At 43.9% G+C, this 14,120-nt stretch overlaps 1 protein-coding gene across 1 annotated transcript in view; it reads left to right on the top strand.

Moving 5' to 3' along the window:
• Nucleotides 1–14,120, top strand: part of LOC307231045 (receptor-type tyrosine-protein phosphatase gamma-like) — a 377,917-nt gene that overhangs the window by 241,086 nt on the left and 122,711 nt on the right. Inside the window, exon 5 of the mRNA XM_080001587.1 lies at nt 6,161–6,256. Within this exon, the coding sequence (XP_079857713.1) occupies nt 6,161–6,256 (96 nt within the window). The remainder of the gene's footprint in view (nt 1–6,160; nt 6,257–14,120) is intronic.

Below are 14,120 nucleotides of genomic sequence, written 5' to 3'. Positions count from 1 at the left end.
AGATGAGAACCAGAGCTGGTATTATTGGCCGATTGACCCTTCCCATACTGTACGTCTGGGTCAGAATTCATTGAGAATTTATTGTTGAGCACTCAATTTGATTTCTTGCTTGTGTTATGTTCACCCTGTTTATTTTTTGAGCAAGTCCTCAAGGCGAGGCAAATATTTGACTCTGTGCTTGGCTGGCCTTCCATTAATGAGCATCTTCTTTGCCTGGAGCCCAGAATAGACCAGAAAATACTCCAGACCAAATGACTCTGATGAGTGATATGCGAGCCACAAATAATTAAACTAAATATCAAATTAAACATATGTGTCTGTCTCCCGAACTGCCCAGTGAACTGAATTTTGATAACATTTACATAACTGTCCAATGTAGCTGTCCCTCCATCTGCTTTTCCATCGATCCTCCCTTTCATTTACGTTCGTAGCACACTTTTAAGTGCATGTGTGCACAGGGCATGAAATCACTAGTCTAATGAAGCATTGGATTTAAATTAGTATGTCATTTTAAGTATTTAGAGCAAAACACTGCCACGTGTACTTTTGAATGATTCTTAATGTAATTCCTTAACAGACTCATGCAGGTAATTACTGACGCTTTTTGGAGTACCTCAAGTGTAAGTTTATGTTGTTATAATGACTTAGAGAGTTATGTAATTATGGATCATTAATCAAAGGTTAAATAGACAGGGTGTAGAAAGCTCATTATTGCACAGAGAGCAGTGCTAACTAATTGACCAATTTACCGTAAAAAAAAAAAAGGTCATCATACAAATTTCTTTGTGCATGGTGTTAGTGGACAATACTTTTCAGAATAACTCAGATAAAATATAAGCTATTACTATACAACCTGCATTGCCAAAACTGGCATGATTTCTTAGCACTTTTTTTTTTACTGATATATTATAAATGAGCACAGGACCTTCAGCGTGGTGTCTATACCGCCGGACGAGTTGTTGTTCTGTTTCGCTGCTCTCCTGAAACTTCACAACTCAGTTGACAGAAAGAGGAAGAAAAACAATTGGAGTGGCCTAGCGACAATTTTAGAACTGCCATTGTTGTTGTTCTGAAATTACGATGTGAGAATGCAAAAATGCAGAGAACTGATTTGCTCCAAAAGGATTAATAAGGTATATCAAAGTAATGAAAAAAAATAAATATGAAAAATAAAATCATATAATTAATATAAATAAGCTAACATAATTGGACATCATATAACTTTCACATAACTGGACGAACGTTGTGATTTTCCACATTTTGTGACACATACCTGCCTCACATACATGTGTCCTACCTCCAAATTACTGAAGCTGCTATCTCAGTGTACAGCAATGCTGCTTTGGAAAAAATCTCACTGTCACAGTGAGATTGAGACTATATGTGTTTCAACCGAATAATCTCCAGCCCAGTGTTGACGTAACCCCTTCTCTTGGAATAAAAATACTAAATAATACACCATACTTACCATCACCATACACAAGAACAATAACCATTCTGAACCCTTTCACGCTTTACATCTAACCTCAGAATTTTGACCTCGCTGCTGCTACAGTCCGAAGCAGAAATAGAATTGTCACTTTCATCAAGACACTGCTCCATTTCATCTGTCTGCGAAAAAGAAAAAGAAAAAGAAGAAACCGTACAGTAAACAAAACAGTCTGTGGCTGCATCGGGCTGGAAGACAACTGTTTACTCCTCAAGCAGATCAAAAAGGGATACGTGCAGCTGTTTTATGCAAGGATTATCCAATGCTGTGGAAAAATGTAACAAGAGAGATTTTGACAATGTTGATGTTTGCAAGTGAAAAAAAATCAACCCCTAAGATGGCTTCTGGCAGATGAGAATGTCCACCTTCACAGCGAGATCTGCCAGAGCTGTCATGTAAACACACGGACGGATGTAAACGGTGTGTATCTGTGCATACAAACACATGCAAACACACACACAAACAGATTTACTTGGCCCTCTCTTTCTCCCTCAGACACACACACACACACACACACACACACACACACACACACACACACACACACACACACACACACACACACACACACACACACACACACACACACACACACACACACAGAATTAACAGTGCTACATATACATATGCAACATACATATCATAGCATACATATGCAGTCTTGCATAGGAGTGGGCCTGCCCTCCCCATGGGTGTCCATTAATCATGCATGAGTGTGACCATGGCAACCATGGCACCAATTGACCAGGTTTTTTTGTGCCAGAGTGTGTGTATGTGTGTGTGTGTGTGTGTGTGTGTGTGTGTGTCTGTGTGTGAGCAGATTGGGTAGAAGGCATCTTCATGTCATATTGGATGATTAGTGGGAGGAACACAAAGCGTGTGACGACTGGTAAGTTTTGACTGGCTTTTCACAGCAAACATTGAATTTGAACACGTGAATACAATCAAAGTCAGAGATGATCTCGGTATATCCGCTGAATTTCCGTGGAAAACATATTGGCATATACTATATATATATATATATATATATATATATATATATTGGGAACATCAGCGTCACCAACGGGAAAAGCTGATGAATCTAGCTCGTCCCAAATCCAGTCGGAAGAACAGCAAAAAAAGTAAAAAGTATTTTCCTCTGATGAAATCCAACAGTGCACACCTTTGTTTGTGTTTTACTGCCGTTATATAATCGCTTTTCTGCTTAAACTGATTGTTATGTTATGACTGCATCGGCACGATCGTCTTCAGGAGCCTCCATTGTTGTTGCTATGAAATGCGACGCGCTCTGTAGTGTGTCATCAACTAACCCACCTCCCAGAACAACCACCTGGGAACCACCGAGGACGAACCCTCGACCTCACGCTGTATGTGCAAGGTCTCGGGTTCGTTGACCCCAGACCTTGACCTAGCTAAGACTAGGAATGTCCATAAGTGACTTTGTAAAGAAAACACACCAGATGCCCTCCGCTCCGAAAAGAAGACTCTGGGAGTCTCTACCCACATGTATGGGTATAGGGAGGAAGACAGAGTCGTAGAAAGGATTGACAGAGTTCGTTTCGATGCTGTACTTGGACTCCCGCTCTGAGAGCTTTCTGCTGATGTACAGTATCGGTCGGTCAATGCCCCCCACCTGCTAGGAGAGCAGTGCCCCCAGGGAGACAAAAGTTAGGCGCACCCAGGACTGGCTTCCCACAGAGCTGATTTCACCTTCTCAAATGCCTGCTGGCACACCTCCGTCTACTGGACCGGATCTGGCGCACCCTTTTGAGTTCAATTATTAATTAAGACCTTTTGTAGTAACCTGCCAGCCCGACTAACTTCTTTACCTATATATATATATAAATGTAAATGACCTCCTTCTTGGGCTTGGGTATCGGACTGTTTGTGAACGCTCCCAATTTATCTATCTGGGGTCGGACTAGTCCCCCACCCAAGTGGTCCCCCAGATAGTGTACCTGCCTCCACCCAACCGCACACTTCTTAGGGTTGGGACTCGAGTACTGCCCCCATAGCTGCATGTGCCGCTCCCAGGTGTCACTATGAATAATAATGTCATCTACTGTAAGTAGTATGCTGCATGCGGACGCAGAACCCAGTCCATGAGTCTCTGAAAGGTGGCTGGGGCCCTAAACAACCCAAACTGAAGCTTCACAAATTGGTACAACCCCTTCTTTTCTTGGTACAACCCAACAATTTCTCCTTGGACTCTGGCGACAACGGAATCTGCCAGTAGCCCTCAGTTAAATCTAGTGTCGTAAAAAACGGAGCCGTGCCTAACCGGTCAAGGAGCTCGTCAACCCAGGGCATGGGACACACATCGAACTTCGACACCACGTTCACCTTCTGGTAGTCTACACAGAAGCCGACTGACCCATCTGGCTTACATACCAACGATGGGACTACACCAGTTGCCTGTAGACTCCTCTATCACCAGCATTGCCTTCAATTCTGACTGCACAACTTTGCTTTTATGTTCGGACAAGCGATACGGACGAGAGCATACTTTCATGCCCTGGGTCATCTCCACATGGTGTTGTATGATGGACGTGTGGCCCGGCACAGGGGAGAAGACATCAGAAAACTGGCATTGTAACATGGCCACATCCATGCTCTGGCTCGGCAAGAGATGGTTACTGGAAAGGGCCGGTGTGGAATTGGACGCTTTTGGAGCCTCCGGCCCCAACTCATCCTCCTTGACCGTGGTGGCCAGACACATGGAGACGGCCTCCTTCCACTGCTTCAGGAGGTTCAGGTGATGGATCTGCGTCACCCCTACTCTGTCTCACCGTGCAACCTCATAATCTACCTCCCCAACCTGCCATGTGACCATAAAGGGCCCTTGCCACTTGGCGAGTCATTTCGAGCTGAACGTAGGGAGCAACACTAACATCCTGTCTCCCGGTGTAAATTGTCTGAGTCGGGCCGCTCTGCCGTTCCTGGGCCTGGAGAAAATTCTCCCCTGAATGCTGTCCCAGCGCATGTTGCTTTGCTCTCAGGTCCATAACGTACTGTATCTTGTTCTTACTGGTGCTAGGACCCTCCTTCCAGTTTTCTTTAATTAGGTCTAGCGCGCCCCTGGGTCTTCTGCCAATAAGGAGGTCAAAGGGAGAAAATGGCCAATCCACACTCAAAATCAGACCATGCGACAGGCGGGAGCCAACCGCAGCCTTGACCCTTTGCTTTTTCCCCTGGTACCGTATTTCAAGCCGCACCACCGGATAAGTGTGAATATCCCCATGCACACACCAAATCTCCACCCGTGATGCCTTCAACGAAGCCCCCGGTCGAATCTGGTGTTGCTGAACCATCGTCTGAGAACAACCAGAGTCCAGCAAAGTCTGATTTCTACTCCCTTGTACTCTCCCCGACTGGGGGAGGGGCCCAGCGGACCAGGGACCCGAACCACCTGTCTGACCTAGATCATGGGGCAGTATCGCTGAACATGGTCGGGTCACCTGTAGCGCCAGCACCCCTGACCAGGCGTTTGAGCAGCTGCCTGTGGGTCCATGGCGGTGCCTCCCTGGGAGGTTACGGGGGACAGAGAGGGGACAGAACAGGAAGGGGGCGCAGAGCCCTGGCCGGCCCCCTCCAGGTCGTTGGGTAGGGTCGGCGTCCCGGGCAACTCCCATAATGGTCCTGGGGGTGGGTGCAGCAGGGCTCTGGAGGTCCCCCCACGGGTCACCGGGATGGGTTGGGGAACTGGCCAATCCTGCCTGGGTCCTGGGGGCAGACGCATTGGTTCCCCGGAGGTCCTCCCCCTGGGTGCCGGAAAGAGCAGGGGACCCGGCCAATCCCGTGTGGGTTGGGCTCGGGGCTAGTCCTCCGGCTGGCTCCCGATTGGCGGCGGCGGGCCAGCAATATGTCGTAGCGTGCTTGCGCTACTCCTTGTACCGGTGGTGCTTCTTCTGGAGACGCCGAGGTCACAGAGCCCGGTCACGGTGGGTCCACTCCGTCCCTCTGGAGACACACACTGGCTGGCTCTAGCTGGCAGCGAAGCAAGTCCCGCTTGTCCTCCAGGTCTGGGAGGTGCTCCTGCAGCCAGCAGATCAGCTCCTGGGAGCCTTTCCTTCGGCCCCCTGTTACTCCCAGGTCCTGCAGACTACGCCACTTGTGGGAGTCTCTACCCACATGTAGGGGTTTAGGGAGGGAGATGGAGTTGTTTGGGCAGTGTCCTACTTGGCAAGGATTTTATTCATGCTGGTAACAGAAAGTCTCGCTGGCACAACAGAACTATTAACTAGAAAAGATTGACAGAGTTTGTTTTGTGCAGGTGTTTCTGCGTCCTGGGCCTCCGCTCTCCACTGAAAGACAGAACAGCATATAAGAAGACTCTCTCAGCCGGGTCCGACCAATCAGCGCTAAAGAGACTTGACTGATTGGGCAGACCCGGTAAAGCTGCGCCGCCACGGCCAAACCAGCCCTGTCCCCTGCAGACGTGGCTCAACCACTGCCCCTTTGTCTGCCACAAAGACATTTTAAGGGGTCTTCATAAGCTCTTGTGACATAGATGTTAACCTACAAAGTAATATGGCGTAGCACAGCGCATAGCAGAGAATATCCATTTACTTTTTTTGCGTTTCGACATTTATTCATCGCTTACACATTCTATCTTGATGTAACTCCTGTGTCTCACTCCGTGTCTCCGTCTCATTCTGTCTCCCCGAACAGATGCAGATTTACATGTACAACTCTGATGACTTTGACAGCCTCAGTGCCGCCATTGGGGAGAAGAGGACCATCGCTGCCATGACGGTGTTTTTTCAGGTGGGTTGGAGGGCCCACATTTGTTCTATCCATTATTTCCTTCAAACGTCTTGTTTATTCCAAGATAAATAGACTGTCTTTGAATCTTGCCAAGAAATTTTTTTGGGAGTTTCTTGAGGCAGATGTTTGATGCCTTCCACTCAGAGAGAGAGAAATTTAAAAACATTTCATCCAAATTGAAGTTGCGAAGAAAGCCCCCAAGGGGTGATTCGTTCATCGGGTCTCGGGATGAAAGTGCGTTATACTGTACATCAAGATGGACGTCTAGCCACTTATCAATCTCTCTCTCTCACTCTCTCTTTCTCTCTCTCTCTCTCTCTCTCTCTCTCTCTCTCACTCTCTCTGGCTCTGTCTCTCTCTTCTGGCCCATTGAATTGAATAGTGGGTTGACTGGGATCACTGTCAACTCCATCACTCTCAATTGGCAGGATTAAAAGTTCATTTGAGGCCATCGATCGCCTAAGTGGGCTTTTACTTGGACTATTACACCTCTGTTAATATTCTCCTCTCTGGTTTTACTCTCTCTCTCTCTCTCTCTCTCTCTCTCTCTCTCTCTCTCTCTCGCTCTCTCTCTCCCTCTCTCTCTCCATCACTCACTCAAAGTGTCTCTATAAATGTGTCACACAGTGAAGTGAGGCGTGGAGCAGGAAGAAGGTTGCACATGTTTACACAGCATTCCAAGTTGGCCATGGTCCCAATTTACCAAATCTTTCATGACAATTTGCCCTTAATTAGACCCCTCTATCACTATTTCTACGTCTTCCTCTACCTCCAGGCCAGTTATGCATATGAAATGAGGCTACCTTCTCTCACGACAAGTGTAACTGGAGTTTATTCTCTTACAAGTTGTCAAAGTAAAAAGAAAAATCTTAAACCAGAAATAATAGGTTGGCTATTTCTCAACCCAGGCCTTATTAAAATGCTAGTTCCCATAATTTATGACTGTTCAGAGGACAACCTCGCTGAAGTCTTTACTACTGAGAAAACCACTGTTCTATAGCTGCTTCTCACAGTGCATAAATAGATTGGATTTAAACCATTATTCAATGTAGCAACTGTTTAAACCTTAAAACACATGTTAAATCCATTTTTTTAAATGGGAAACTTGCAATATATTTACACTCAATGTATTGCCAAAAACTTTTTAATAACAATAATATCACATTGAAGCCATAGAGCTTCACAGAAGTGCAAAAGAGTCAAACTCTGAAAAACATGATTTAAATGAAGGGTTTCCAACCATTTATTTTTAAATATAGAGAAATACATGTTTGTTTGTTTTTTTGCCCCTGGTAATTTTGTTTTGAAATTGTGTTAGAGATGGTTAAGTTTAGTTATGGATTAGCTGAGATTACGGGCCTGGGTACAGATATGGAAAAGTTAGGGTCATCAAAATGCCAAAGATTGAGTCTCCAATGTGCAGACAAGTTGATACTAGCTTAAGGATTGACATAAGTTGACGGAAGTATTAACATTGGCCTACCCAAGCCTACCCAAGGCAGCCTTCACCAGAGCATACCAAGATACATTGTAAAACAGAGAAATCCATGGTATAAATTTTAAGTCCACAAAACCTTAAAATAAACACGGTTATAACAGACTAAATATTTTTTTCTAAATATATTTTTTCTCATTTTCTATCTCGTTTTTTTCTGAGCCTCCACCTCCCCCTAAGGCCTCCCACCCAGCCACCCAAAACACACCCGTTTCAATTGAATCTGATTACTGTATATTGCACGGTGGCAGACGTCAAAGATTGAATTGAACTCCTGGCCTCAATAACTCGGTACTCCCAGTCGGATCTCTGGAGGTTTTATATATATTTCCTGTGTGTGTGTGTGTGTGTGTGTGTGTGTGTGTGTGTGTGTGTGTGTGTGTGTGTGTGTGTGTGTGTGTGTGTGTTCCCATGCAAATAGGAGTTTGTGTGGGTGCGACAAGCCTCAGGAGTGAATTTTTCTTTATTCATCTAGCTTCTGCCTGCTTTTTTCTCACCGCTCAAACACAGTTTGTCTTCGGTAAATGTGGCAAAGGCAGGCCTGTGCTGTTTGAACAGTGTATGCGTGTGTGTCTGTAGATGTGTTGCATGCGTCTGGATTAAGTCGTTCTGACACTTTTTGTGTGTGTGTGTGTGTGTGTGTGTGTGTGTGTGTGTGTGTGTGTGTTGCATATTAAAATGTCAATTATACAATGTATTGTATACATTAAAGGACACACCTAAACACGAAGACTATTCGGGTGTGAGTGTGTGTATTTGGGACTTGAAAAATTCGCCTTGGGTCCAGGTTGTGTCGACGCAGAGCTTTTGTATAGAAGAGGAATCTTATTTCATGACACGATGAGGGATGTTCTCCCACTATCTGCCGAAGGAAACAATGCTGTGACAATGATGTGATGTTTGCGTAATGTCCCGCAGCATTTTCCTGGACTTGACGTAGTCAAATGTCCTTTCCTGCACAGTGTTTGTCCTGTGCCCTTTCCACTCCACTGCACTTTGAGAAAATAAGTCATCAGCTATATTACAGAGAAAAAAATGGCCAATTCTATATATTTCCATGAGTGAAATAAGTAACTTTTTAAAGGGAAGTACTCTTTTTCATTTTGGTTTAAAATATTGAACTTAAGCAGATAGATTCAGGCCTGAAGGGAAATTGCAGTATCTCAGCAGCTCACAAAAAAATTGGCAATAATAATAGTAATAAAGTAATTGCAGTGCTATGCAATAAACCTCAACATTAATGAGGAAATGTAACGATTTAAAAAAAACAATAAAGAATGAAATAAATCAAACAATTAACCAAAAAAACAATGAAAGACGCAGTGCTGATTGGTCCAAATCAATGCAGGGAGTTTTTTTAAATTTTTTGTCTGTCTTACAGAGGGAGGAGGGCGCACGGCTTGTGAGCAGAGATGTTTTTATAACTGTGGCCTGCGTGCCAGAGTCTGAACAATAAATCGCAAGCCATGTTGGCGCACCACGGCCAAAAAGACTCCGTCTCCCTCCCTGAACACTTATCTGTGGGAAGAAACTCCCACAAGTGGCGCAGATGACAGGATTCGGGAGGGAGTCTTTTTGGCCCTGGTGCGCCAACATGGCTTGCGATTTATTGTTCCGTCTCTGGCACGCAGGCCACAATTATACATACATCTCTGAGGACCTATTATTAATGTTGCGAATGGTCCTCTAGGGCGCAGGTGGATTGGCGTTCCACTCATGGGCCGCTCACGAGCCATGCGCCCTCCTCCCTCTGTAAAACAGACAAAACATAAAAAAAACCTCCCTGCATTGATTGGACCAATCAGCACCGTGCGGGCGCTGATTGGGACAATTCTAGGCAGCTTGGTGACCACGGGAAATGGGAAGCGTGCTGTCGTCCACAGCCGGTGCTTGACCACGCCCCTGGTCCGCCCCAAGTTGGTAGGTAGGTAGGTAGGTAGGTAGATAGATAGATAGATAGATAGATAGATAGATAGATAGATAGATAGATGGATAGATAGATAGATAGATAGATAGATAGATAGATAGATAGATAGATGGATAGATATAATACAAAATAACTACCAATAAAAAAACTAACAACAAACAATTGTCCAGAAAAATAAATCTAAAAATTAACAATGAATAAAAAAAAATATACTTAACACATATTATAATAAGTTATTAATAAACTTAATGATAACCAATAAATTAAAACCTAAAAATGAACAAAACGATAATATAAAATAAACCTAAGCAGCATAATTTAGAAGCTTCACTTATGGAAAAAGCATTGATTCACTCATTCTTGTGAGAGCTCTTGGGGCTTGAGAGAGAATTTGGGGCACTTAAAAAAAAAAAAAAAGATTAAGCATATATATTTTTTTGTGATTCTTTCAAGCTATTGTCATTTACTGACAACAAATTGAAGAGTAATGAAGGATGTTACTGTGGCTCAGTCGTGGTACTTTTGGATTCACACTTGCTTTGAACATACCATTACGTTCAGCATGTCAACAGTGATATAGAAGAATGATCCCATAAATTGAAACTTCAGTTTTGATACAAGGCAGCATTTATGACACAAAGCTGTTTGATCATTACTAGATTTAGTTTGAAAAGGCAGACTTCAAGATAATATACTAATGTTCTAAACTTCTGAATGCTCTATGTATGCGGGGGCTTTGACAAGACAATATATAATTGTACAGGGCCAGATTACACAGTACATGGCAGAGGAATTAAGACAACTGGCAAGTTATACAAGCCATTCTTTGGTAAGAGACACTAGATTGCATAGAACAGAACATTAGAGCTCATTAGAACATTAGGACGGGTCTTGAACGTGTGTGTGTGTGTGTGTGTGTGTGTGTACGTGCATGACTGGTTGTATATGCATGGGTTGAGAGCAAGCTCTCTGACCAACGGGATGAGAAAATCTCCTCTAAATAATGTATAATCTTGCAAAATGTTTTTTAGAACGTCCATATTCTTCTCTTCATTTAAAAGAGTAATTATTTCATTTTTAGTCAGGAAGACAGTTGAAGGCATTTTCTCAAAATTAGCTGCACAATTCAAAAGAAAAGAAAATATGATCATTTATTTTTTTCATTTTTTATTTTCTAGCTTGTTAAGATTTTATTTATTACATAATTGCATTATGATTCCAGTTTTTTGCAGTGCAATATGTGTTTCCATGCCTTCCGGATAGGCATCTGCGTGTGCCTATCTGTGCTAACTTGCATTTCTATGCGCTATGTTTATGATATTTATTTATCTTGTGCTACTGAGCTGAATGGCAGCCTGTACTAATCTCGTGCCCTTCCTTTGGACATATACTCTCGGTGATTGGATTGCCATCGCTTCTCAGTGGCACGTCATAATTAAAATCGTCTGACTCAATATAAAGGCCAAATTGACCCCATCAGCGAGGCCTGGCTTGGGAACCACGGGTCCTACGGGTCTTCCTTTATGGTGCACCTGATTGAAATAGATGGCGGTGGTAAACAGCTATCATCAACTTTTTTATTGGTTTATTTAGTGCCCCGCCTGGCACAACTATTTGTCTGCAATTCTAGCTCAAATCAACATATGCAGAGTCCGCTCACTTAATCCATGGTGCGAGGCTCATTATAAGTTAGTTAGTGTTATTCACTTTTACCAAGACAATGACTTGGGTCTTTTTTTGGGTGTGGGAGAGGGGTAGGAAGCATGGGGAGAAGGAGTGTCCCAGAGATTACAAATTATTAAACTATTGTTGACTAAAAATTGTCTCCCACATTGGTTAAAAAGCAGCTGAGAGGAACAGTGTTGATGCAGTCCCATAAACCTGAAAGAGCCATATGCCCTATAAGTCAATAACGTCAACATATGACTTATGACAAGCTGATGACATGAAGAAATCCACTCCACACCCAACCATCCTTTTGTTGGTGTCAAGAATTTAATTTATTGGGATACTGAGGTGACTATGTAGTGCATTTGCCATTTTCGACAAACTGTGGCTTGCTTGACTTTTTTATTACAGCAAGTCAAAGAAAGATTGTGGCCAACTATTTTTGCTATAATGTTTCAGCATCAACAACAAATGTTTTCTCCAGCTATCTTATGTGGCACTGTATTGTAAAGCTAAAGCAGACTGCTTGCAGTCCTACCATCCCTCCACCTAACAATGCCGAACCAGTTCACACACGTTTTGTTACAGGGTTTTTCATTGGCTTGTTTGCCATAGAAAAAAGCTGTTTAGGCCTTGTGTAGCAGTGAGGTCTTGCATGTTGGTCATCTAGTCACATAACGTTCATTAATAGACTCCAGACTCTATTTCCCCCTAAAAAGAAAGTCTGGACCAATCTGCCTGTTTTTTGAGCTTGAAATCCCAGCATCAAATCTCAGTGGTAACAGTGGACTGACTGGCATTGATCAATAACAGTTGCAAACCGCCACTGATAGATCATGGTCAATTTAAGCGAATAAAAAATGAGTGAATAGAATATTACTGATTGCACCTTTAACCGGTTCCTCCTTTGCCCTGTCATCACTAGTGTTGAAAAGTTCTCTCTTACCCCTATGCACTCTTACCCCTATGCCACACCAGAAGCGACACGTCAGCGTCACAAAAGCGTCACGGCAATGCTTCTGATACGCTGCAATGTATGTGGTATGTCACACCAGGCAAAAGCATCAGAGTTGCGAAAGTGGCATGATGCAAGGTTCCTAAACCCCTCGTGCTCCCAACCGACTCAGTTCTATTTTTGCGAGTGCAAAGCTTAAACTTCAGCGTAGATTCCCATAGAGGTACATTCAAAAAATATGTATTTAGTGAAAACTGTTCATTACCAAGCCTGGTATGCATCAACTACACACACACACATATATATACAGTATACACTACTCACAAAGAGTTACGGATATTCAGCTTTCAGGTGAAATTTCAGGATGAACCTAAAATGCACTATAACCTTTACAGGTGAACTTAATTTGACCTTCTCTAAACTTTTGAATGCACATGTCCAACTGTTCAATGTTTCAGTACTTTTTGCACAACTTGCTGTTCTCTAACAAGGAGCTGAACAGCAAAATTCACAACAGGTGTTTGATTCATGAATCGACCAATACATTTCCTGGTTCAATTACAATTGGTATTTAAACAGTCCTCTTCATCATGCTGTTCACATTTTGACATCATGAGACCAAGACGACACCTAACAACTGATCAACAGTACCTCGCCATTACGAGGCTTCAAACAGGATGTTCTCAGAGGGAAGTGGCCACTGAGCTTAGAGTGTCATCAGCAGGTTACAACAGAGATACAGAGAGACTGGAAGGGTCACAGAAAGGCATAGAAGTGGACGTCCTTTGGCCACATCCCACACTGATGACCACTTCATTGTGGGATTCAACAGTGTCCTGCGGAACCGAATGGTGAATGCCACTCAACTCCAGGCACATTTGAGGGAGGTGAGAGGCACCCAAGTGTCCTGTCAGACCATTCGAAACTTTTTACATCAGCGCGGTCTGCGTGCTAGACGACCTGCAAGGGTACCTGACCAGGCACAGGCATCATCGTGCATGGGCCAGGGAGCATTTACGCTGGACGAGGGAAAGTCGATTCACGTTGAGGAGAAATGATGGCCGCCAACGATGTTGGAGATGTCAAGGAGAGCGCTATGCATCAGCCGCTGTTGTCACCAGACGAGCCTTTGATGCGATGATGCGATTCTTTTGAATGGCTCAAAAACCTTTTATCAGGTTTTTATGGAATTGATTGTTTAAGTTGCTGTCTCCTCTACTGTTTTGTTTGCTTGTCTACTTGGAGCGCATGCATCACTCCGTCTTGGGGCTCTCGGGCCTTTTAGCTGGGGATTCGAGTCTCAGTTCAGACAGTGAGCCGGCTGCAGTAACAGAGTCGCCAACGCTTGGCTCTTTTGCCAGAGTGACTCACCACTCCCAAGTCATTTAAAAAATGTGTTTGTTACAAACAAATTTTGCATCACTAGAAGGGTGAGGGACCTCCGGTTCCGGTGAGAGCTACCACTCCCGGTTCCGGTTACGTCTTTTGTGTTCTGCTACTACTTTAAATCGCTTCCCAAACTACCTGATTTTGGATTACGGATCTCGGATTATTTACACTGTGATATCCCTACTATTTCCTGGCTTTGACCCTCGCCTGAACTGTCTTTTCGGATTTTGGAACGTGGACTCTGGCTTGGCTAGCGCTTGGCTAGCACTCGGCTAATGCCAGCTAGCCTGTTATATATTGCTGACTTCAAAGACATCCACAGCCTGCGTGAGGACGTGAAGAAGAAGGATAAACTGTTTGTGCATCTGACCTCCATCGCTAGCGCTCAGGCTAAGCACATCTCCTGCTCCATGTCCTCCGCTGTGATCAG

This window comes from Zeus faber, assembly GCF_960531495.2.
Source record: "Zeus faber genome assembly, chromosome: 5".
NCBI classification, from domain to species: domain Eukaryota; kingdom Metazoa; phylum Chordata; class Actinopteri; order Zeiformes; family Zeidae; genus Zeus; species Zeus faber.
The sequence above is the reverse complement of the archived record's forward strand: the minus strand, read 5'-3'. Positions and strand labels throughout refer to the sequence as shown.